The sequence below is a fragment of the Phlebotomus argentipes genome, unplaced genomic scaffold (assembly GCF_947086385.1).
Source record: "Phlebotomus argentipes unplaced genomic scaffold, Phlebotomus argentipes genome assembly contig_15, whole genome shotgun sequence".
NCBI classification, from domain to species: Eukaryota; Metazoa; Arthropoda; class Insecta; order Diptera; family Psychodidae; genus Phlebotomus; species Phlebotomus argentipes.
In genome coordinates this window covers 10169158-10193479 of record NW_026776181.1, presented here as the reverse complement: position 1 = coordinate 10193479, position 24322 = coordinate 10169158, and the positions used below count along the sequence as shown (strand labels likewise).

General features: G+C 45.3%; 5 protein-coding genes across 8 annotated transcripts; 3 read left to right on the top strand and 2 right to left on the bottom strand.

Moving 5' to 3' along the window:
• Positions 1-55: 55 nt before the first annotated feature.
• On the top strand, positions 56-3039 carry LOC132262984 (protein rhomboid). The gene is given in 5 exon segments (XM_059762511.1): positions 56-447; positions 513-806; positions 809-936; positions 1659-1787; positions 1850-3039. Coding segments are annotated over 5 exon segments (1221 nt in total). The 5' UTR covers positions 56-303; the 3' UTR covers positions 2376-3039.
• On the bottom strand, positions 2661-11600 carry LOC132262980 (rho guanine nucleotide exchange factor 17). 3 transcript variants are annotated; one of them, XM_059762507.1, is made up of 13 exons: positions 11291-11600; positions 10178-11167; positions 9791-10121; positions 8344-8601; positions 8091-8281; positions 7674-8024; positions 7512-7600; positions 5007-5333; positions 4672-4942; positions 4172-4605; positions 3970-4109; positions 3484-3905; positions 2661-3419 (listed from the first exon to the last, which is right to left on the bottom strand). In XM_059762507.1, the coding sequence occupies exons 1-13, from the start codon at positions 11377-11379 to the stop codon at positions 3266-3268; spliced, it is 4047 nt and encodes a 1348-aa protein (XP_059618490.1). In that variant the 5' UTR covers positions 11380-11600; the 3' UTR covers positions 2661-3265. The 3 variants fall into 3 exon arrangements, with proteins under 3 accessions (XP_059618490.1, XP_059618489.1, XP_059618491.1); XM_059762506.1 differs by having other exon boundaries at positions 8341-8601; positions 11291-11599; XM_059762508.1 differs by having other exon boundaries at positions 8341-8601; positions 11405-11597.
• On the top strand, positions 5667-7428 carry LOC132262983 (uncharacterized). The gene is made up of 4 exons (XM_059762510.1): positions 5667-6061; positions 6139-6303; positions 6364-7028; positions 7095-7428. The coding sequence occupies exons 1-4, from the start codon at positions 5898-5900 to the stop codon at positions 7328-7330; spliced, it is 1230 nt and encodes a 409-aa protein (XP_059618493.1). The 5' UTR covers positions 5667-5897; the 3' UTR covers positions 7331-7428.
• Positions 11601-11753: 153 nt separating the features above from the next.
• Positions 11754-15474, bottom strand: LOC132262982 (TATA element modulatory factor). The gene is made up of 3 exons (XM_059762509.1): positions 15293-15474; positions 12156-15229; positions 11754-12097 (listed from the first exon to the last, which is right to left on the bottom strand). The coding sequence occupies exons 2-3, from the start codon at positions 15189-15191 to the stop codon at positions 11900-11902; spliced, it is 3234 nt and encodes a 1077-aa protein (XP_059618492.1). The 5' UTR covers positions 15192-15229; positions 15293-15474; the 3' UTR covers positions 11754-11899.
• A 261-nt stretch (positions 15475-15735) lies between these two features.
• On the top strand, positions 15736-24107 carry LOC132262844 (transcriptional regulator ATRX-like). Of its 2 annotated transcripts, XM_059762282.1 has the most exons (9): positions 15736-15891; positions 15994-19652; positions 19717-20057; positions 20127-21258; positions 21326-21534; positions 21615-21635; positions 21885-23604; positions 23667-23929; positions 23994-24107. In XM_059762282.1, exons 2-9 carry the CDS (start codon positions 16000-16002, stop codon positions 24017-24019), a joined length of 7365 nt encoding a protein of 2454 aa, XP_059618265.1. In that variant the 5' UTR covers positions 15736-15891; positions 15994-15999; the 3' UTR covers positions 24020-24107. The 2 variants fall into 2 exon arrangements, with proteins under 2 accessions (XP_059618265.1, XP_059618266.1); XM_059762283.1 differs by lacking the exon at positions 21615-21635.
• Positions 24108-24322: the final 215 nt, after the last annotated feature.

Here is a 24322-nt window from a genome sequence, read left to right as displayed (position 1 = left end):
ATTGGTACTAATTCTTCGCAGTGTCGGCCAGCTTCGCCGCATTCGCCGTAGATGATAATCATAATCGGAATCACACGCTGACGCGCCCCAATATTTTTCTCTTCACTATTCCCATGAATCCGGCGAATAACTGTTCTTTTCTCCGCGATTGCCCAAATATTTAGACAGTTACTCAGCGACAGAGGAAAAATTGAGTGGCAGTGAAAGCGTAGGAAAAGTTTGGGCGTGAATTGCCGCGTATTGTGGGTATTGTGAAAGAGTGGTGGAACGTTGAGAACAAAAGACCGGAACTGAGCCTGCAGAATGGCACAGCGGCAGGATTCGATGCAGGATTGGGGTCAGCAGCGTTTGCATCAGGAGTCCATTCCCCTGGATCGCCTCGACAGCGTGACGAGCACTGGCGAGGAGACCGGAGATCGACGCAAGGCGCGGAATATCTTCAACAATGTGTGTACTTTGTGGCCCGAAGAGTCCTGATAAGGGATTGAATATGACTGTTTTGTGGCTTTCAGTTGGATCGCGATGGGGATGGATATCTCAACATTGACGAGTTGAAGCACCTGATCCGCAGTCACCAGTGCCGAGAGATGCCGCGCGGTGTGGCCAGGAGAGTTATGGAGATTGGGGACACGAATGGGGACGGGAGGCTGGACTTTGAGGAGTTCTACCAGCTCTCCCGGACGCACAAGTGGATGTTGAAGCCCTTGGTGGTGCGCTACTGTCAGATGGTCGTTCCCTCTCCGCATAGAACACCAGAAGACGCAATAGGTGGGCCCGGTTGTTTACAAATCACGTCTATTTTGGGCATTTGCTGATTTATCTTCTTGCAGATGGCCAGTACGAGCGGAGTATGACCTTCTGCCCACCGCCTCTGACCATGGTGATCTTCTCCCTGGTCGAAATCATCATGTTCCTCATCGATGTCGTTCATCTGAGGTACATTTTCCTTCCGCCATCAAATCATGACTCATATAATTATTACACATTCTTGGGAAACACGCGGCCAAATTGAGCCAAGTGCACGAACATATTAGCTATGCATATATATTTTAACTCTTTGAGTTCCGACAGAAATTCCCAGAATTAATTAAAATCCGCTCGCGAGAAACTTGAACTTTCACAGTCTTGTGACATGACAAAAAAATACTGTGTAGATTTTAGATACGAATTTCAACTTATCTGCTCTGTTTCACCGAAAAACGCTTCAAGATTGAGAATTATCAACATTGAACGTGATGTTTTCTGATAATCATGAACTGAAAAACGCGTATCTTTATTGGCATTCTTCGTAGTGCATCATTATCGCTCAGGAAGGAACGTTTTTTTTACCTTAGAAAAGATGGTAAATATTTGAGCGAAATATCATGGTGAATTTTGTCGTTATCAATTGGCACAATTTTTAGCATATGCACTGAGATACTTTAAGTAATTGAAATTGAAACATTGAGCTTCGCAGAGACGTATTTTTCGAGATGAAAATAATTAATTTGTAAATCAGTTTGAAAGCAAAATTACGTTCCTTTTTATTGTTCATAAAACTTGATATTATCTGCAGTAATTCTCGAACTAAAATTCACAGTGTACTTGGGCTTTGTGTTGCGTAGCATTTGGTAAATTGGTGTAGAAAATCAATTGACCTTTCTCATTGTCCTTTTCAGGGACTACACAAACGATGTGAATCAAATAGGTCAGAGCACTAAAGGGCCCGCCGCCACCCTCTTCATTTACAACCCCATGCGACGCTTCGAAGCCTGGAGATTTGCCACCTACATGTTCGTCCACATTGGGTAAATTCGTGCTTAGCTCTGTGCTTACAAACGCCTAATTGATGCAATTTGTCCATCTCCAGGATCATGCATTTGATGATGAATCTACTCGTGCAAATCTTCCTGGGCATCGCCCTCGAGCTCGTGCACTGCTGGTGGCGAATTGCTTTGGTCTACTTGGCGGGAGTTGTGGCTGGCTCCATGTCTGTCTCCCTGGCAACGCCCACGGTGTACTTGGCGGGCGCTTCGGGTGGTGTTTACGCCCTCATCACTGCCCACATCGCCACAATCATTATGAATTGGAATGAGATGGAGTACGCAATCATTCAACTTCTCGTTTTCCTAATCTACATCATTACAGACATCGGAGCGGCTCTTTATCGCCAATTCAGCGACATTCACGATCGCGTCTCGTACACTTCGCACATTGGCGGGGCCGTGGCGGGACTGCTGGTGGGCATTGGGGTGCTGCGCAACCTCAAGGTGCGCCCGTGGGAGAAGAAGCTCTGGTGGGCAGCTGTGGTCACGTACATTCTACTGATGGGCTCCGGAATTTGCGTTCACATCTTTGTGCCCGATCATTTCATGGATCAGAACGCTTTCGTCTGAAACTCATGCATTTATTCGCACCTCTTTCATACCGCCATGAGATTGAGAAACGCACCCAGAGAGCAATGTTGACGAATTGAATTGAGTATTCGAGCATTTTTACCTGTATTTTTATAAATGATTTTGTGAGGAAACTTTACGGAATAAGCGCCAACGCCTCTTGTATTACTATTTTATAGCGAGTATTTAATGTAGCTTTATGACAAAGTGTCCTTAATGTTCGCGTGAATATCAATCACAATGATGAAAGTGTACTTAAAAGTATTTTCTGGCAAAAAAAAGACATTGTACAATTTGAAAATTACATAAAATTTTTATTCTCTGTCGAGTAATGCTTTAAAATACAATGTCACTGGTTTTGTACAATTCATATCGATATATTTTTGTAGTAAAAAATATATTATTTCAATATAAATTTGCCAAAATGTGAAAAAGACGTTCAATATAAATCTTAGCTTTACATCCTTTCATTTCCTTGGGAACGAAAATAAAATAATTATAGACGAAATAATAATCTGCTCAGAGCATTTTATCAAGCTTCCTGTGGTTTTGTGTCATGATTTTTTTTCAATTACAGTAAAATTGTACAAATCAAATGATATTGTACCGTAAATATACTATTTTTGTTAAATTTATACATTAAATAAAAATTCTCTCTAAGTAATTTAAATAGTAATACAGTTTTACTTTTATCACACAAAGATTCATCTCATTATTTGTTATTTCTGCATGTTTTTTTCCCGTGTTCATGGCATAAACACATAAATTTACTCATACAACTTTTCTCTAACGCATTAAGTACTTTAGTTCAATTTTATCTAACGTTGGTTAAATTCTTTTTTTCACTATCTTTTCTCCAAAAAAAATATCAGTAAATTTTCGTTCTATCTTCACACCTTCCAAAGCAGCAGGTGATTTGTACTATCTTCCCGTCCGGCAATATCATTCATTGAATTTATATTAGAGTTGCGGAAATCCTCACATCCGTCCCCACCGGAAATCAACAGAATTGACGACTCCTTGTGCTTCGTCTGCGATCCTTTCCTGCACTCGCAACACAGACATGTCAATATAACTAAGAAGAATGACGAAGCAAAATTTCACTCACCTGGAATTGGAGTTTGATCTGCTGCCCTCCGTCGTCTCCACGCTCGTGAGGAATCTCACGTGCCCGGTGTGACCGTGAGGCATCGGCATTGGAGTGCTGTTCATCAGATTCCTGCCTGTGGCGCTGCCCTGGATGACCAGCAACACTCCGGCACTCGTGCCGATGCAGATGAGATCCCGACACGCCAGCAGAGCCGTGATCCTCAGACAAGCAGCCTTGTGCTGGCGAATGATGTCGTCGCAGTTGGAGAGCATCTTGCTCACAGGACCGCTGACGTTCATCTCCACCACGATTTCGTATGTCTTGGAATGGAAACACTTGAGCACGGAAGAGTTCTGTATGGAGATCCAGACGCCGTGCTGGGAAACCACCATATTGGTGATGGGCTTGGATTCGCTCGATATTTGCACCTCGCTCTCAACCTGGCGCACAATGAAGGAAAAGTCTGGTATTGATTGGGCCTCTTTCGCATTCTTCAACACTCACCTGATGCGTAGAAACGTTGAAGATTTTTATAACTCCCTGTATAGAGCACCACAATTTCCCATCAACATTGAGAAGCTTCGTGATGGGATTGGAAACTGAGCCAATGATCAGTGTTACTGGATCTGAAGTATTCCATCCAGCTGCACAGACAATATAGATAAGTTAATAGAGGAAAGAAGCATTGATAAATCATCAAACTCACTTCCGAGATTCTCTCTCGTGTAGATAATCAACTCTCCATTGGCGAGTGCCACATAAACCTTGTTGTTCATGTAGAGAATATGATAGACCGCACTGCTGTGCTGCATCTTCACCTTATTTCGCTTAATTCGAATGTTATCAGAGCAGTTGTAGACATGAATACAGCCGTCCTCAGTGCCCAGCCACATTGTTGATTGCGAGAAGTCTCCACAATCGAACGTCGGCATGTGATGAAGATCAGATTTGCCGCCGTGAATGTTACACTTGGCATCAGTGGGAAACTCCTTTTCAGACTCATTGTCACTCGAACTGCTTGAATCGAGATGGATGTTGTTGAAGAGCGAGGACAAGGATTGCACCTTCAGTGATTTGTTGCAGTTCTCACTCTCCTCAAATGACGGTGTACTTTTCAGCTGATTAGTCACGCAGGTATTGCTATAAAAGGCAAACGGAGAAATCGTTCACTTGACTTTGATCATGTGCTAGATTAGGTGCTATTACCCTTTATCAGGCTGCCACTCCACTTCAGATGGCACCGAAGTCACACACAAAATTCGCGCATTGCACACACCATTGCAACTCGTGACCGTCGGCTCGGCGTTTAGGCTCAGGACACACACTTGACCCACATATCCATCACTATTGCACACCCACACGTCATTCTGAGCACCCAGTGTCGAGGCAGCGCACGTAAACTGCAATCCAGCGCGGGTCTTGCGAATGGGAATCGACGAAATAAACTCTGGCATCGGGATAGTTTCCAAATTTGAGGCTGCAAAGATAGATTTTCAATGTAAACCTCATAAATCAAAGATAAATGCAGTGAGACAACTCACCAAACTTCTGTTTAGCCTCTCTAAAGGCCTGCTCCCACACACTCCGGCGCTCTGGATTAACAAATTGAATGGACATGTGTTGGCCACCGTCAGATCCACTTGAATTCCCACCAATGGTGATTTCCAGGACACTCAATTGGCCATCATTGAGTTGCTTCTCGCTCAGTTGCTTCTCCAAATCCTTCTCGAGCTCACGCGCCGCCTCCTCAAGATGCTGATGAGGACATCGAAGTGTGGTCACGATGGCTAGTATCTGATGCAATTTCTTCGAATCCTCCATCAAGTACTCAATCTCCTTAATACTCTTACGACTATTGTCATCTTTGGCTGCAAAAACACACAAAAAACATACACCTTAGTTTATTGACTGAACGCAAGTAGTCGAAATGAGCAGGCGATATTTATTGACCGGTTTCACATTTTATGATCCTAGAGATAATAAAATGTTAGTTTTGATATCTATGCGATAAACTACTTTATTCTAATTCATGAACTAAAATTTATCTCATCAGTATTTGCAAATACCAAAATGTGTGACATTTTCTGCTAGCTTTCCATCCTCTCTGAATCTTATGACTTTTATTTTTGTCAAATTGCTTAATTTATTGCTCTCGTGCTATCGCGTGTAACCGGCTCTCCACAATTAATACATCAGCAGTTTGGACTGTTATCGTGAGAAGGGGGGCACATATTTCTGAATGTCTTTCACTTTTGTGTGTATTTTTATCAATAACTCGATATCACCATGATTATGAAATGCTTTTTATGGCGAAAAACCTCCCGCTGAGGCTCTATTTTCCCATTTTCTTGCCATTTTGCACAGTGTGTGGACGAAATAAAGGTGCACAAGTAGTTTGAAAAAGGTGGGTGAAAAACTCCTCTTAAGCCATCATGATTGACGAACGTGCCAAGTTTATAAATTCCCTCTACCTGAGAAATCTCATTGAGGGCAATTTCCGTGAAAATGAGGTGAAGATCAAGGCATATTCTGTGGAACAGTCCAGTGAAGTGATTGCCAGTGAAGGAAGTTTCTTCATGAAGAGGGTTCTTATCAAGTAAGGAAGCCTCCGCAAATTGAAACAATTTATGATAGTTGTAAATACTTTATGCCACCCAATCACACAAATTGCAGATACACTTCCAGGAGCACCACTGATGGCTCCCTGTCGTTCATTGTCAAGATCAATGCCAACCCAAAGGGACGTAATCCCAAGGACAGGGACGTGTATGAGGAGAAAATCCCATCAATTTCCAATCTACTGCTCAAGTGTGCCGGAAATATCAAATTTGTCCCGGAGTGAGTCGCCCGAGGGAGTGTTTAATTGGGTGAAGACTCAGTACAATTCCCCTTTTTCAGCTTGATTTCCATCACTCAGGAACCCAGGGAGGTGTTCGTCTTTGAGGACATCACAGCCAACGGCTATCACGCAGAGTACATCAAGTCTGGATTGAATTTGGAGCAGAGCAAGATTTCTCTGCAGAAATTGGCCTTCTTCCATGCCGCCTCCGCCGTGGCCATTGCCAACGATAAGGATGCTTTTGACGGATACACCGTCGGAGCTCTGACGCGCGATACTGGCAAATTTTATCAAGACATTCTCAAGAAGATCACTCATCAATCGAATCCACTCCAGATTGACGGTGTGATATTTGATAAATTGAAGGCATTGAACATGAAAATTGTCTCGAAAGCCGTTGAGGATTACACAAGAGTCACACCATTCCGTGTCCTCAATCACGGAGATTTCTGGACCAGGAATATCTTCTTTAAATATGAAGATAGCTCACTGGTGGACGCATTATTTGTGGGCTTCCAGAGCGCCGTTGTGGGTTCACCACTCATTGATTTACTGTATTTCCTCAACACTTCTGTGGAATACAAGACTCTGATAGAGTCACGCGATCACTTGATTTACGCTTATCATGAGACACTCAAATTTGTCCTCGAGAAACTCAACTACAAGGGACACATTCCCACGCTCAATGAGATTCAAGTGGACATCCTGAAGAACTGTGCTCTGGGTAAAATGAAATTCATCCACTTATCCTATCATTTTACAGCCCTAACTTGATTTTATCCACCCACAGAACTGATCTATCTTCTCGCCATCGCCCCTATTCTTCGTGCTAACACGAACATTGTTCTTCCACGTGATCAGGACACCGATGTTGCTGTTGTTTCCGAGAAGGAACTTGTGGAAATCTACACAGGCATTAAGAAAGACGTCACTACTCTTCTCTACGCCTTCAATGACAACGGACGCCTCGACTGGGCCTTCTCCGAGGGCAAGATTAAAGGTTTAATTGGTAAATTTCAGAACTAATCCACCCCTCTTTCGGCCCGCACACATTCCCTCGGCATTCCCAATCGTAATACTTATGTGAAGACAGAGAGATATGTAACAGAAATAAATGAATGGTGTGGCAAAATCAATATCTTATCATCAGTCTTTCGCCTCTCTTAATCGCCAAAAATCTCTCTCTAAAGCAAATTTATATACTCACTTTTGACAAACTCCAAATCACTTATAGGTATTTTAGTGAGAAATTTGTATTTGTTCGTCTCCACATTGGCGGCAATGTTATAGTTGATTCTGTTGATAAGTGGAAATTGCAATAAACAATCACATGTGCATCCCATATGCCACTCTTCCCATTCATACTCACATATTTGGCTTCCGAACGGTGCCACTTCGTCGCTTAATACTCGTCAAGATGATCAGATCGCTAAAGAGAAACAGTCCGCGCTCCTTTCGCGCCGATTGCCCAGAAAAAATGGTCACCAGATCGAAGGCAATGAAGGATCTATCGGCGGTAACAAGATTAGACACCCCTTCAATGGCACTCTCAATCTCCCTCAGCACTGCTTCGCGTTGTCCACTCTGCAGAGCCTCACGCTCCTTGCAATTGATGTGCAGCAGAATCCTGTGAACAGTCTTGTTGGCCTCCTGAAGGAGAGTTTGGTCCGGATGCTCTGCATCGGTGTGCTTAATCAGACGTGACAGGATCAATTCGTAGCTATAGGGGACAATTGACTTCAATACAAACATCAAATCAGCGGATAAATCAATCACAATTTCTTACTTGGGAAACTTCTGGATAGGTTTGATGAGCAAATTGTCTAGTGGCAGCTTTCCCTTGTGCTCTTTGGCCTGCACTTCCAGAAATCTAGCAAAGGATGGTTGCGTGGAACAGCATCCCCTAATCGAATCCCTCGCTTTGCTCAGATTATTGACGAAGTTGGAGTAAATTTCCAGCACAGCTCCACAAGAAAACTGCGAAACACCATCAAATATAATCATATATCAATGAATAATAGCATGAATGAACTCACAACATTGTTAAAAGCATCCCCAATGATTTGACTTGAATTCCATACATCGAGACGTTTCTTCAGCTCCTCGAGAAAGCCCTCGTGAATGTTTAGAATCGATGGCACCATGTAAAATATGTCGTCGACAATTTGAGTGTCAATCGCCACTTCACAGTCGCTGCTTTTCAGGGGGTTCATGTACTTGTGCACAATGGTCTGGAGAGACTCCACATAGGACTGCTCCGTGTTGTACAATTCGATGACAATATGGGTTCTCGTGTCCTGAAAAGGTGGAGAAAAAACATTCACCAGAAGCTCTATTTGATGGGAAAACGTAATATTTTTATCCTCCCAGCAAACTCACACTCTCAGCAATGGTCTGATAAAAGTTATTGGACAATGTGGAGGCTCTGCGGGCTTCCTCGGGGTCCTCTTCGGAGTCTGAACTAGTGCCATACATCTTGAGCATGTATTTGGTTCTTGAAGAATTTGTGTCGTCACACTTGTTACTGTTCACTTGAGCCATTGTGACAGGCCGAAAATTGCAAATTTCCACCTCAAGAATGCATGGAAAATTCGTAGAAAATCACAAAATGGCACATCCCAGTGCAAAAAAACAACACGGGATTTCCGCCACAAGCACGTCAATTAGGCCGAAAAGAACTTCCCACCCAGAATGGCTGTTTTCCACCCAACACACTGTGCGACTTTTCCCCAAAAACTTCCCAACCGCACTATTTTCCTCCGCCACACACTCACAATTCAGTCTCGCTACTCTCTCTCACTCTCACCAACAATGTATTCTTGCTTAATATTTGGGAATAAAACAATTGACTATATTGAAAGCTTCTCACAAACATATCTCAGCTTTTTCCTTTCTCACAATCAACCTCATCGGGCCTCTCTATAAATACGAAGAAAGATGCGCATATGATGAAAATTCTATTTACTATTACGGACGCGCGAGAGAGAAACACACAGAGCGAATTGGATGAATGGGGAAAGAAAAGGGAGTCTCACACATTTGGGACTATATCCACGGTTTTTGCTTTGGAAAATGACCGAAAAATGATTAAAGTGATTATTGTATGTGGAAGAGAGTGCTATAAATAATACTGCGTCGTTGGAAAATTGTCGATGAGGTAAAGGATGATTGGGGAAAAACAATACTCATGCGTATGGAAATGGAAATCTCACACATTTTCATCCGCAAGCAATAAATTCTCCACACAGGGCCACCCGCAAGAGCTGTCCCACTGCCAAAATGGGAAATATCGCACTCCTGATCGTCTCAGGAGCACCTTGTCAGGAATGTGTAGGCACTTCCGAATGTTTATTCACCCGCAGAGCGATGACTGTCGTCACCCAAATTAATCAACCGAGGAAGCATCTGACTGAGATGATGGCCGGATAAACATAGCCAGAGAAACTTAGTTTTCCAACCACAGAAGGGAATAATGTGCACACTTACCATGTGCTGCAGGATGGAGGCGTGAGGCGACAGGGATGGCATTATGTCTGCAGAATGGAGCTGTTCAGTGGAGCTCTGGTCACACGAGGACGCCTGGTGGAGGAGATCCATGAGTAATCCCTTGTTAATGGCACTTGAGTGATCGTTGCTGTTCCTCTGAGGCGGGAAATCCTTGGTGTAGGACGAGCAGAGTGAGTCCATTGAGGTGTTCTTAGTGAGTATTTGTCGGCAGTCGCAGGATTTGTTGTTGTTCAGATAATTCATGGATTTTTCACTAGGATGAGTATTCACTTTACGATCAGTCTCGCCGCTATCATCAGAAGGGAAGTTCCTGTAAAGAAAAGCACAATCAATTCACTGTCAATGCACATCATCCACAGAACTTACACATTGTTGAGGCTCAAAGCCAGATGATCATGGTAGACTTTCACCGGTTTCTTCAGTTCAGCTTCCAGCATTTGTCCATAGGGTCCTCGAATGGATCTCAGAGGACGCTTCGAGAATTGTCTGCCATTGCTCACAAGTGCATCTCTTCCTGCCTTCGCGGTAGATAGTTCTTCGGAGAAACTCTCATAGCATCCCTCTGACCATACGGGATCATCAAACGAAAACTCTGGCGTCCTCTGACACGACAGAGTCTCACAACTGGCAATCTTCTCCTCCTTGGTGAGTCCCTCAAGCGTGCTGCTGGACTCATGAATGTCCAATTTCTCCCGGATCGGCCACTGGATGTAGATCCCCTTTCGCCTCCGGGATTTGTCGGTCGTTTTGCGTGTCACGGACGATAGAAGGGCATCCGCTGAGGAGAAGGAAACACTGCGATCGAAGTCAGCGTGTCTCTTCCGCACTTCTTGAGCGTCTGAAGGCGGAAAATCAGGCAGTTTCGGCAGTTCTGGCACATTTATGGCTTTCTCTTCGACAACTTCCGGCTCAGGGGACTTCTGCGCTCCCTCGCCCTGAGAGATGCACTCGATCACGCACACTGGCAGCGTTTCGTTGTACTCCCGGAGCTGCTCGCAGGCTTCCTCGGGTTCGGAGATATTGAGATGGGTGGTGGACGTGAACACGGGCTGAATTGTGATCTCTGTCACCGCACTGGTCGAGGGCACTTCTGCCGGTGGCTCCACATCTTCGCTAATTTCCGAGACTTCCGACTTGGCGGAGTCATCGGACACTTCACTGCTCTTGCGCTTCGACAGCGATTTACTCTTGATCTTCCTGGGCGGCGGAACTGGTGTGGCCGTGATCAGAGGCGTGGATTCCTTCAGCAATTCCGTGATCTGCTTCAGGCGCTCCGATCGCTGCTGCTGCGGCTTGTCTGACGGCGCCCCAGCATCCGGCAAGTCACTCTTCTCACTGGGCTGCTCCATCGTGAACCTGTGCGGCGGGAGAGAAGAGGCCGTTCATTCATGCTTCTGCCCACGCCTCAGAGTGTGTCGCTCGTCCACCCCTCGCGCCCCACAGCCCGCTCCATTGGACATTTCTAAAATTATAAATTACCTTGCGCTATTGGCGCTATCGATAAAAATAAATTCTCTTCTAAGTGCCCACTTTTCAAACTCGCGACTCCCCCCAACTCGCATTTGCATTTCTCTCGCGTTCACACGCACTCACCATGCTGATTGCTACTGTGCTCTCACGCCACGACACCTTATCGACACTTTTCTCAGCTTAAGCACGCACTTCCACGCTTAATTTACATAATTCTCACGATATTTTTGATACAAATACGATTTTCATGCTATTTTGAATGAATGCGATTCTGGATTCTCTACTGTGGATCGGCATGTGACGAAAATAATTTCACCACTCCAATTCGCTTCGCACTTCTCGCTCTGCATTTTAAAATCACGGCAGTTGGGCATTAAACTTTTGATCGGATCTTTTCAGAAGAATTCCTTGCCTAAAACCAGTGTTAAAATTCCATGCGTAATGACAAATCCATGATAACAATGTATTTTCATTTACTACAATAAGATCTATGCATGTATATAATATTTCAATACTTGAATATTCTAGGGTAGTTAGTAATGATCACAATGACTCGCGCAATGTTGAGGGACTTTTCGTGTCTCCTCGAATAAAATAAAGGAAAATAATAACAAAAGATTAGGATGAACTCTTTTGCTGCCTCAGCAAATCGTCTATCTGCACTTTATACATCTCCTTTACGTCCTGCAAATCCAGGCGCAACTCTTGGGCTTCTTCTTCCTTCTCTCCGTACATCTCAAGGAGGGCATCATACTGTGTCCGCAACTCCACGAAACGCTCTTCCATGCTCCTTGTGTTCTCCAGCTGGGATTCCATCTATAATATTTAGAAGAACTATTAGTGGAAGCTTATAGATCGGCCAAGAGTGTCTTACATTCTCAATTTGAACAGTCATATCAGAGATTTCGTTGATCAATTCGCCCTTCTCGGTTTGGGAACGGGACAGTTCCCACTGCAGCTGATACAATTCCCCATCCCTCTGCTTCAGCGTGGACTGGAGGTTCTCCAGCACGGAAGTGTGTCCTCCCAGAGTGTAAACTCCACCTCCGTAGAATGATCCTCCGGATGGACGACCAGCGTTGGACATGCACTCCACATCTTCCTGGAATTGCCAGGCGTTGCTGCTCACGGACTCGTCCAGAGACACCCTCTCAAGGCTCAGGGCTGGAGACGTCTGTCCGCCGAGCTCATGGCGAGTGGTTGAATGCTCTGCATCAGGCACATCATCCTTGGCCATCAGTTGCTTCGTCTGCAATTCCTGCATTAGTTTATTCACTCTCCTCTTCTCCACCTGAAGATTCTCCCTCTCAGTCTGTAGTTGCCTCTCCATCACGCTGTTGTTCTCCCTCAGAGACTCTGAGTCCTTCTCAAGACTCTGCACTCTCCGTGTCAGCTCGCTCACCTTCAGCGCATTGGCAATCTCCTTCTCCTCTAGAGTCGTACTCACTCGACTAGACTCCAGAAGACTCGCAGACAGTTGCTCCTCCAGTCTCTTCACAGTTGCCCTGAGTCTGGTGGTCTCTTCCGTCGAAGTAGTCTCAATGTTCTGCAGAGTCTCCAGTTTCTCCAACAATTTCTGCTCCTGCCTCTCCCACGTGGCCGTGCGAGTGTTAAGAGTCTTCTGCAGAGACTCGAGCTGCTGCACCAGCGGAATTGTGGCAGTCGACAGCGCCTGAGCCTGCTCTTCAGCTCGCCGATCAGACTCTTCAAGACGTCGCATAAGATCTGTGTTCTCCTCTCGCAATTTCTGCTCCCTCTGCGTATTCGCCGCATCCGCTAGCCGCAACTTCTCCCTCAAATCCTCCAATTCCCTCACCATCTGATTGTTCTGTGACTGCTGAAGTTGCTTCTCTGATGTCAGAGTCTCCAAACTCTCTGTTTTTCGTTTGAGTTCAGAAAATGCACTCCTCTTCTCTGTCAGCTCCGTCTTGGCAGCCTCAAGGGACGTCTGGACAGTCTTCAGTTTCTGCGTTGTGTCATCCAATTCACTCTTCAATTGTCCATTCTCCTTCTCAAGCTTTCTCTTTTCGGAAGACAATCGATGCACCGCCTCAATTTGGGATCTCTCCACTTCCTCCTTGGCTGACAGAGACTTCTTAAGTCTCTCAAGCTCCTCCTGATGTTCCTCAATTTGCTCTTTCTGATTCTTCACCAATTCATCCATTTCCTTCTCCTTTGCCCTCAGTTTTTTGGTAATGTTGGAATGCTGTAAGATCTGCCTGGATAACTTCTCTCCCTCCACCTTTAACTCATCAGCAATTGACTCCTTCTCAGCAATTCTCTTCTCCGCCTCTGCCTTTGGGATGCAACCGCCGAGATCTTGCTTCAGGCCCTTCACTTGATCCCTGAGAGTGTCTCTCTCCCGAATAGACTGCTGAAATTTCTTTTCCAAGGCCGACAAACGCTGCGTGTACTCCTCAGTGACATTGCTGATGTCTACACTGTCAGGCCTGTACTGACTTTTGCTTGTCTGCGCCAGGATCTCAGCGTTCTTCTCTTGAAGTTCAGCATTTTGTCGTCCAAGCTCCACCAATTTATACTCCCTCTTTTCCAGCAATTCACTCAATTCGCTGACTCTCCGCTGCAATTTCTCAATTTCCGAGGGATTTGTCAATTCGTCACTGCCCACGCTCTGGGATGACGCTGCTGATGCTTCCCTGCAGTGGCCTTTAATTTTCACGCCCGCGAAATCCGTGTGGTACTTCACAACCGTGTCCTTCATAGGACTCGCTCGATAGACGCTGTTTGTGCTACTCGAATCCCCATTTGGATTCGAAATGATTTCAATATCTGACGACGTTGTGGTCTCCACTTCGTCACCTGACGTGTGTCCAGATGTCTGATCTCCGGGCAATTTCACCAATTCTCCCTTCCCGTCTGAACTGTTAGATGACTGTCTCGAAGAGGATTTCCTGGAAGGCTCAGACATACTCTTCTGCGTCATCGGCAGTACTTCTTCGAAGCTCTGTGTAGAGTCTGAGAACTCCGTTTGCATCTCATAATTCTCAATTGCTGCGTCCTCGAGAGCCGTGCTCACCAGACTAGTCGAGGCCTTCTCCTCACCCAATGTGACTGTCTGCTCTGATTCATTGGAGTCCTCTGTGTCACAAGTACTCCCCTCCGACAACATTAGCTTGCTGCTTGTGGACGACAGACTGAGATGAAAACTCTGGCGGCTTGGAGGAACGGTGATAATGGCCGAATCTGTCTTGTCTGTGGGCTCCAAAACCGTCACAGCCAGACTATCTGACACAGTGTTATAGGACATCGAGTCCTCATCCACGCTCACCTCTTCTTCACTCACATCTGTACCCTCCACTGGGATTATCTTGAGAACACTCTCTCGGATCTCAGAACTCGGCGTTGTGACATTCGATGCCACGACAAATATCGAAGAAGCTTCACTCGGAGTGTCCATTCCCAGCACTTCCACCGAATCCGACTGTCCCATAGTGTTTCCAGTTGATCCTGGAGAGCTGATCAGTTCCACCGAGTCAGAACTGCCACCATCCCGACTGATCACACCAATTTCACTCTCCGACGTGTGTTCATCTCTTAGTGGAAATTTATGAGTACTCGTCGGTGGTGTGGTCACCGTTTCTTGCACCTCCTGGCCTGGTGCATCGAAAAATGACCCACTGAAGGAGCCCCAAAAACTCGCGGAATCCTTAACATTGCCAATGGAAGGCGTTGTAGGGGCGGTTCTGCTCGCCCCCTCGCCCTTGCCACCCGCCGTCTTCTTCCCTTTGTCGCTAAGCACCAGCGGAGAGGAGGCTTTAGGCTTGTCCGTCGTCAATTCCGCTCTGACGTCGTCATCCTTGATATCCAGTGCTTTGTCAATCTGCTTCTGGGCCTCCTTCAGGGCCGTCTTGGCCAGATTGGCCAGGCCCGCGGTGTCAAACCAACTCATTGTCTCAGCCACGGTTACCCAAAGGCGTCATGCATGGCCTGGAAAAGCCAGGAAAGGGGGTCAGTTGTTGATGACATCCAACTCGACAGGAGACACCTCACCTGGTGGAAAATGATTCCGGCAGCGGGATTTCCACTGCCACTGCACTTTACATGCACACCTTACACACTTTGATGTGGAATTCCACCTATTTTCGCAATTTCACACCCAGATTCACCAAAAAAAAGAGAAATATTCCAAGGAAAAATGTAATGACGGAATCACTCTCAAATTCTGCCGCACGGTGGCGCTTCCAGCTGATAATATTTTTTCACTAAAAGTCGACCAAAAGTGTATTTTTCATTAAATGTTGAGAGATTTATCAATGAAAATATATTAAAAATTTGTATGACATTCAAATATTACCATTTGTATAATGATTTAATGTAAAAATTAATTACAGCGAGTAAAAACTGAAAAAACCGCAATCGGATCATAAGTTAACAGATTGGCCACCGGGGCACTGCTCCCAGTTGGGAAGCACAATTGACAGCGGTCACAAAAAAACAAAAATAACCCCAAACTCTCGAGGAAAAAATTGTGGCAGAGAAGGAAAATTTCACAACAGGGAAAGCTAATCTGGAAAAATCAGTAAAATACTTGTGGTAGAAGTGATCCGAAGTGTAGGGACGGTTATGGTGTGAAGGGGAGGCAGTATTTGGTAAGATTTCGCCATTTTCCCGCTTCCAGAAAACTTTCAGTTTTGTTGGGCGCTTCTCTAGAATTTTGACTCATTCACCTTTGTCTCACATGCTTGTTTTAGGACAATATGAGTGAAAATGACTTTCCGCAGTTCCGGGAAATAAGCGATGAGCTGGATTCTCAATCACTTCCGCGAGTGTTCAAGCGCGAAAAGTCTGTTGAGTTCAACGATGGGACGCTATCCGGAGAGGAGGATTTTCTTGGCTTTGTGGACACGGAGAGTGACGGGATGGTTTTCAGACAGTCATCCACGTTTTCTGCGCTACCCTCCTTGAGTTCCAGCAATTCCGCGACACTTTCGTGTACTTATGAGCACGAGATGGACACAGTGGAAGTTGCTTCCTCAGCCAGTGATATCGGATCCGCCATCTTTGACCATGACTACATCCCAGCCCAAGACTTCCAGGAGAATATTCAGCAGGCCATGAGGCGGTCAGACTCCAGCGACGACCAAGTAATTAGACAACTTCTCTATGACGAGGATGGAATACAATTTAACGTACAGGACATCGAGGGGCGATTCAAGCTGCTCCACAACATCTTTAGCTCAATACTCAGCAGTCGATGCGCTGAGTTGGCTGATCAGACATCCATCACAGACTTCCTGAACAAACTGTGTGATCAAACGGAGTCCATGAAGCAGAAGTTTTCATACAATGAAGCTCAAATTCCGGACAATGACTCAGGAAGGGCTTCTAAAACGCCCCCATCAGCAAGAGAATCACCAGCTCCTGATGTGATTGAACTTGAGAAGGCTTCCGGGATTGCTGACAAAGCACTGTCACCGCTAAGCGTTGAGACATCTGATATAGAGCCATCAGTTGAGCTTGCAAGCGTGGAGGAAGAGCAGCAGCTTGTGGCCACATGCTTGGATGAGAAATCTATGGAGGAATACTCAGAGATGATCTCAAAAGTTGACGCACTCTCCAAAATTGGCTCGGACGCGGCTAATTCTATGGACGAGCTGAAGAAGACTTTGCCATTGTCTGTGGATTCTGAGACTCTCGCGGCATCCAGTGAGATTCTCAAGAGGAAAATCCACGAAATTCAGCATGAGTTGAAAAATCTCATCAGTAATCTTGAGCTTCGAGGCGAGGTGGGAATTCAAACGGAGGTTCTTGAAATATCAGGCGTTGAAGTGGGCGTTCAAACATGTGAGCCTGAGCAGACTGAGGAACCCTTGGAGGAACCTGATGCAGGAAATTCGCCGGAGACGAAGGAGGAAGCTTTCAGTCAAATTCAAGAAGAGGCAGATGATACTGCACAGAAAGTATTATCAGATATTGAGCCCTCGAAAGAGGAAAGATCCGTTGAGATGCCATCAGGGGTAGAGCAACAGATCGGAGAGTCACTGAACAAGGATTTGGATCCAGAAGGTTTACTGGTTATTTCCAAAGTCGAGAGTACTGAGATCGAAAATGAGCGTATTAAGAGAAAATTGTTAGACATGGACTCATCATCGTCTGATGAGATTCCCTCTGACGATGACGATGAGGATTTCAACATTCGAACGCTCAAGAGAAGGAAGAGATCAAACAAGAAGAGCCAGGAGATGGTGGAAGAAAAAGTCCCTGATATTGAGTTGAATGAGGCGGAAGAAAAGACTCCTGCTGAGGAAGAGGATTTCATGTTTGACTTGTTCAATTACATCTTCCCAGAGGAGAGTTCAGATGAGGAGCAGAAGGAGTTGAAAGATATTCCCAAAGAATCCAAGCCTTTGAAGGAAATCCCTGAAGATGTAGAAACACCTAAGAAAGAACCGGAAAGCCAAGAGATGCTGGATGAAGAGATTCTGGAAAATATTCCAGCGGAAATGATTGAGAAAGTTGTGGCAGAAGATAATGAGTACATGGAAAACATTTGTATGGAGTTCGATGATGCGGTTATGGACACACAAGGAGAAATTGACAATACAGATGTGACAAGCAATGAGCAGCCAACGGTGCCTGCAGAGAATGATGTCGAGATCAAGACTCAGAAGGAGGAGGAGAAAACAGGTGATGATTATATCATGTCTGATGATTCTGAAGACAGCGATGATGACAGGGAAATCTCGACAGCTCTCGAGCCTGTTGTGAATCTTGAAATGTTGGATAAGAAGTCATTGGATGGTGATTCCGATGATCAACACGATAAGGAAATCGAAAAGCTTCTGGACTTTACATCACTGGAGCGTCGTCGCTATGAATCTACAAAAACTGGTGACAGCAAAGAGATTGATAAGCCAAGGAAAACTGAAAAGAAAAAGGATAAACTCTTGGACATTCTGCAGGAAGTGAAGGCTGGAGATGTGTCTGACTCGAGTTCGGAGTCGTCTGAAGACGAATTGACTGAAGAACAGTTCCTGGAGCAGTGCAATATGAACACGAAGCACAGACTGCTGAACTTCTCGAGTGATGAATCCGAGGAGGAGTTGGACACATCCCCAATGAACAAATTGCATAGGAAGAAATCGGATGATGATGATGATGCCGATAGCATGAATAGTGATGCATCGGCGATTGACGATTTTCTGATGAATATCGTACAGAAGGAGATTGCTGATGATGTTGGTGGAGAGAAGATGAACGATGAAGGAGAGTCGAACAAGGAGAATACTCGGATGGAGAATGAATTGCCTGATGTGTCTAAGAGTGTTGGTGTTTCAGAGGAGAAGGAGGTTCCGGAGAAAGCAGTTGAAATTCCGATGATTAGCGGAACTCCGGATAATATTCAGATGATTGAGGATCAAGAGGTGCCTAAGAAGGATCAAGAGAATGAAGCAAGGAAGGAGGACATGTCGATCGACAGAGTGGCTGAAAAATCTAAGGCTTTGAAAGTGTCTAGTGTTGAGAAGATGATCTTGAGTGATAAGATTTTCGAGGGCATTGAAGTGAGGAAGGATTTGGTGAAGGACAAAATCTCAAGAAGTTTGAGAATCCTCTCTAGCGATGATGAGTCCGAGAAGGAGTCGCGAAGTCAAGGTGAGGATGGTGCAAATGACTGTCTAGATACTTCAATGTTTCACAAGAAGGATGATAAGAAATCCAGTGAGGAAATCAGTCGAATGCTGGCCAAATTCCAAAATCGAACCAATAGCAGTGGCCAGTCGAAGGATACAACGCGGGGACTTCCTTCTGAGACCATCAGTCTGAGTTCAGACAGTGATGTGGACGAAGTGGTTGAGGAAGAGGTGGAAAAAGAGGCGCCAAGGCGAAATATCCGTGCGATGCTGAGTGATGATCAACTGGAAGCAGAGACAAAGAAAGCTCAACGCGAAGAGAGGGACAGAATCTCTAGACTCGAGCGCAGGACTGACTCTCTGAGCCAACACTTGAGTCAATCGCAGAGCTTGAGCCAAGAAGAAACTAATATTGTTCTGGATTACAATTCGAAAACAAAGCAGTTTGTCTCTGTTCATCCGGACGTGGTGAAGTATCTGAAACCTCACCAGATTGACGGTGTGAAGTTCATGTACGATCAAGTATATGGAGATGTGAATTTGATTCATCAGTATGACGGAAGCGGATGTATTCTTGCCCATTGTATGGGCCTGGGAAAGACACTACAGCTGATTGCTCTTCTCCATACAGTGATTCGCTATCCTGAGTTGAAGACCAACAGAATCCTCGTCATCTGTCCAAAGACGACTATCATGAACTGGTTCGATGAGATCAAAAAATGGTTGGAGCCCGTTCGCGGAGATATTAGCATGAAGGTGTTTCACTTTCCGGACAACTCGTGAGTTATGCTTTTTTATTCTTATTTCTGGACATTGTGTGCAGTATTCTGCCTTTATTTATAGGGATATCCAAGGCAAATTAAAGATATTGCGAGAGTGGCACAAGTCTGGAGAGAAGGGCTATCGCACAGCTGGCTGTTTGTTGATTGGCTACGAGGCTTTTAGGGTGTTGGTCCTGAAGCAGAGCAGAAAGCAACAGTCTCTCTACACTCAGCAGGAGACTTCTCTCATCAAGAAGCAGATTACTGAGACACTTTTGCAGCCCGGAGCAGATCTGGTGATCTGTGATGAAGGCCACATGATCAAAAACCGTAAGTCTGCCATCAATCGAGCTGTTTCCAAGATACGGACAAAGCGAAGGATCATTCTCACAGGAACTCCGATACAGAACAACCTGAAAGAATGTGAGTATATGCAAAATAATGTTTGCTCCAGAAGAAGTGAAATAATAAGTAAATAAATGTCTTTTTCAGATTACTGTATGGTGGACTTTATTAAGCCAAACTTCCTGGGAACTGAGAGAGAGTTTGCAAATATGTATACGAATCCGATTAGGAGCGGTCAACACAAGGACTCCACGAAGCAAGAGATCAAGTGTATGAAGCAACGATCATATGTGCTGCACAAGAAACTCTCGAAGTTTGTTCAGCGACGCGAGGCCGCTGTACTTAAGCAGTTTCTGCCTGAGAAGTATGAGTATGTGCTCTTTATTCCCATGACTGAAGTGCAGGAGCGACTCTATGAATTCTTCCTGACAAACAACCCTACGAAAGAGATTAGCGGTAAATCCTTGATTCCTGATTATACGGCTCTGCGAAAAATCTGGACACATCCAAAGGTGCTGGAGAATGCTTATGATAATGCCATTTTGGCCAAAGAGAAGAAGGACAGAGCTCGAGCTAGACTGCATCCAGAGTCCGATGACGAGGTGCCTGATGATGTGCTGGATAAGCAAGTTGGAGCGATGTCGGTGATGAGTGATTGGTGGAGAGCACATTTGAGCAGTGAGGACTTGGAATCAATCCTGCCGAGCAACAAGTTGAAGCTGATCTTCGAGATATTGAAGTTGTGTCAGGCGAATGGTGAGAAATGTCTCATTTTTTCGGCCTTCGTTGCCGTCCTGAACGTCGTGGAGTATTTCATGCGGAAGATTAGTAATAAGAATGAGAATTCTGCGAAATACGGACTTACGGAATATGATGGACCCTGGGAACATGGCAGGGATTTCTATCGGTTGGACGGAAAGACACCTAAGCACCTGCGCCACTTAATGGTGAATAGTTTTAATGACATGAATAACAAGAGGATGCGCTGTTTCTTAATTTCCGCCAAGGCTGGTGGGCAGGGAATCAATCTCACTGCTGCCAATCGTGTCATCATATTGGACACCTCATGGAACCCGTCGAATGATCAACAGAACATCTTCAGAATCTACCGCCTGGGACAGCACAGGAAGTGTTTCGTGTACCGCCTGTTGGCGATGGGAACTATGGAGGAGAAAGTGTATTCCCGATCTGTTACGAAGCAGGCGATGAGCTTCCGTGTTGTGGATGAACAGCAAATTGATCGACACTACAACATGGCAGAATTGGCTGAGTTATACACGTAAGAGGACTAAAAGTCTGCAGTTTAGGGATTGGGATAAACATTTTTCTTTTCTTTTAATTTCCAGTCTCACAAAGACGGATATGAGCCAGCGTCCAACTCCCAACATGCCCACGGATTATCTGCTGAGGAATTTGCTTCATAATCATGCGAATCTTGTGTACAAGTATCATGAGCATGATTCTCTGCTGGAGAACAAGCTAGAGCAGGACTTAAGTGAGGCGGACAAGAAGGAGGCTTGGGATGCCTATGAGAATGACTTAAAGGCGCAAAGATGTGAGTTGAAATTCGTGAAGTCTAAGCCTCTTTATGCTAATGCTAAACCCATTTTGCTTAATAATGACTTGCCAAAGCAGTAGTTATGGGAAATAATGATGGTAAATATGCACATAATTGCAATTACAGATGATCCTTTGAAGTAATCCTTGTTTTGTCCAATTTCCTATTCCAGTTATCACGATTCCCACGTCCTTAATTCATGACTCACGCACACTCGGAATGGATTTCATGGTTTCGGTTTTTATATAAGCATTAAATGCAACTACTTCTCATCCCTTATTTCTTTTCTTCAGTCACATTACAGGTGTTAATTAATGAATTCTAAAATGACTTTACAAATTATTTAGCCGGCGTCTTTGATCAAAGCGCTCTCAATGCTAGCCTTCTGGGGCTTAACTATTTCGGAAGCAGCGGCAACTCCAATCTATCTTCTATGAATTACGGTGCGGGCTTACCTGGTCGCAACTACAACTACAATTCGTCCATGTCCCTCCTCAATCAGCTCTCATATCAGTCGGGCATGGGTCTTAATCAGGATCCGATGATGCTGATGAACCAGCTGTATCAGTCCTACCCAATGGGAATGGGCAGTTCCGGCATGCAGAGTCCCTATATGGGATACATGAACCAGAATTCTTACTACGGCGGTGGAATGTATCCCAGCACGTCGCTCAGCTCTGCGTCAAATCTGGGGCAGCAATACAAGAATCTGCAGAATTTGGCGGAGATGGCAATGATGCCAGATGCGAATTTGCTACCAAGATCACAGAGTGTGAGTCCATCAGCGGCCAGTGCGGCACTGGGAGCGTCAATTGGAACGACACAGGCCACATCGACGACAACAATGTCGCATCTGCAGAGGAATACGCCGAGTCGATCGATGTGGAACCTCATGAGCACTCCGAGCTATTACACTCCAGGCTTGGCCACGTCCACTGTGCAATCCAGTACATCCAATGTCGCCAAAACCACTCCGTCGACTAGCACAATGATCTCCTCTACTGCGCATACCGCAGCACTCTCGGGAGTTCCGTCTCAAGTAAGGACAAAGACACCGTTGCCCCACAAATCACCTCACGTGGGCATTCACACATCCGTGATCACGCCAACGTCTGCAAGCGCTGGACCTCCATTGCCTCTGGGGGCATTTACGGGTGGTGAGAGACCAACGAGCAGTTCAAGTCCGCAACCTCATGTCATTATGAAGTCATCAAGCACAGCGGTGGCGCAGAAGGACAAGGAGAGTCCGGCTGTCTCAAAGGTCACGAACATGGGCATAGTTTATCCAACTGTGGAGCAACGAGAGAGTCTGGTGCCTAGCTTATCATCTCTCTCGCCGGCAACTATAACCAAAATACCCACCACGAAAGCACCAAACACTTCAGTTGTGATGCAGAAGGATCCCAAAGCAGCACCCACATTGTCCTCCTTGCTGGGCATCAACACCGTCCTGCAGAACGTCACAGTGACCCCATCAACGAAGGTGACAAAAGCATCCAGTACCACCTTGACTCCAATTGTTACTACAACCGTGAAGTCAGGAGCGAAGATTCTGCCTGGAAATCCGCCCAAGACTCCCATTGTTGCGTCTGCAAAGAAAACCTTCACGAGTCCCGCCGAGATGGTACAGAATCTACATAATGTCACTGTCAAGCCGACCAGTGCGGCAGCTCAGCCCGCGAAACGGCAGGCTTTTGTCTACACGGCCAAGGGAAAAAAACCCATTCAAATCAATCAGCGTGTTGTTGTGGGCAACCCAGGAAACCACACGAGTATCACTCCCATCACGAGAGCGTCCACAGTGAGAGCAACAACTGTGAGTCCGGCCACAATTGCCAGGCCCGTTGTGAGTCAGGTTGTGTCTCAGGCGAAGAGTCAGGGTGCTCATCTGACGAGGATTTCAAGACTAGTGCCATCGACAATAACCACTCCTGCGTCAGGTGTTCAGCAGCTGACGAGGGTGCAGAATGTTGCTGGAAATGAGCGAATGATCGTGACGAAGAAGTCCTCAGTGCCTCATATAACAGTCGTGAGGCCGGCGAACAAGGCAGTAATGCCGATTAAGAGGTAAATTTATTGAATTTTGTGGTTTTCTGGTGAATTCATTACATAATTTTTCTCATTTCTAGGGTGTCAGCTTCTGGTGTTCCGGTGACTCTGCCTGGTCTGACGAAAGTCAGTCAATTAACGCCGTTGAAGCGACAAGCAACCACTCCCATTTCGGAGCTGATAGCCAATTCCAAGAGCATCTCGATAACACAGGTGAAGAAACCAAATTTGGGGATGACTCCCAAGCCACCGCTCGTTCCACAGAGCACAGCCACACTGCAGAAGATCACGCTTCCTGTGCGGCGATCAGTCAACAAAGTCCCACCGACAGTTCTCAATAAAGGCAAGAAAAATTAGTGCAATTGAAGATGTACTCGGCTGGATCTTAATGTCTGTTTTTTGTGCAGATCCTGAAATTGTGGAACTTGATTGAGGAGATAAAGCAGAGAGGAGATCATCTCTCGTTTATGTTTATATTAAATGAATTCCTATTCTATATTTTTCGAGAGCAATATCGGAGTTGAGCTGTAAGAGTGAAATCAACACATGAAATCATATAATTATTTTAGATCACTAGTTTAATGTAAATAATTTATCAATTGAAATAAATAAGACAAGAGGAAATGTTGTGGATTCTTCCGAATGCATGGGTTGGAAAGAGAAAAGATAGATTTGAGTGCAGTAATGGCGATTCCCTTTATTTTTTCGTACAATCATTCAATCTATTGCAAATTAC

Excerpts from the sequence above, each read along its gene's own strand:
- LOC132262983 (XM_059762510.1), top strand. The coding sequence starts at position 5,898 with ATGATTGACGAACGTGCCAAGTTTATAAATTCCCTCTACCTGAGAAAT. Across the intron at positions 6,304-6,363 it reads AATATCAAATTTGTCCCGGA|CTTGATTTCCATCACTCAGG; the intron begins GTGAGTCGCCCG and ends CCCCTTTTTCAG. Across the intron at positions 7,029-7,094 it reads CCTGAAGAACTGTGCTCTGG|AACTGATCTATCTTCTCGCC; the intron begins GTAAAATGAAAT and ends ATCCACCCACAG.
- LOC132262980 (XM_059762506.1), bottom strand. The coding sequence starts at position 11,379 with ATGCAAATGCGAGTTGGGGGGAGTCGCGAGTTTGAAAAGTGGGCACTT. Across the intron at positions 8,602-9,790 it reads CCTCCATCCTGCAGCACATG|GACACGAGAACCCATATTGT; the intron begins GTAAGTGTGCAC and ends CCACCTTTTCAG. Across the intron at positions 3,420-3,483 it reads AGATCAAACTCCAATTCCAG|GAAAGGATCGCAGACGAAGC; the intron begins GTGAGTGAAATT and ends TTGCGAGTGCAG.
- LOC132262982 (XM_059762509.1), bottom strand. The coding sequence starts at position 15,191 with ATGAGTTGGTTTGACACCGCGGGCCTGGCCAATCTGGCCAAGACGGCC. Across the intron at positions 12,098-12,155 it reads TGACTGTTCAAATTGAGAAT|ATGGAATCCCAGCTGGAGAA; the intron begins GTAAGACACTCT and ends TAAATATTATAG.
- LOC132262844 (XM_059762282.1), top strand. The coding sequence starts at position 16,000 with ATGAGTGAAAATGACTTTCCGCAGTTCCGGGAAATAAGCGATGAGCTG. Across the intron at positions 20,058-20,126 it reads ACAGAACAACCTGAAAGAAT|ATTACTGTATGGTGGACTTT; the intron begins GTGAGTATATGC and ends TGTCTTTTTCAG. Across the intron at positions 23,930-23,993 it reads ACCGACAGTTCTCAATAAAG|ATCCTGAAATTGTGGAACTT; the intron begins GCAAGAAAAATT and ends TTTTTTGTGCAG.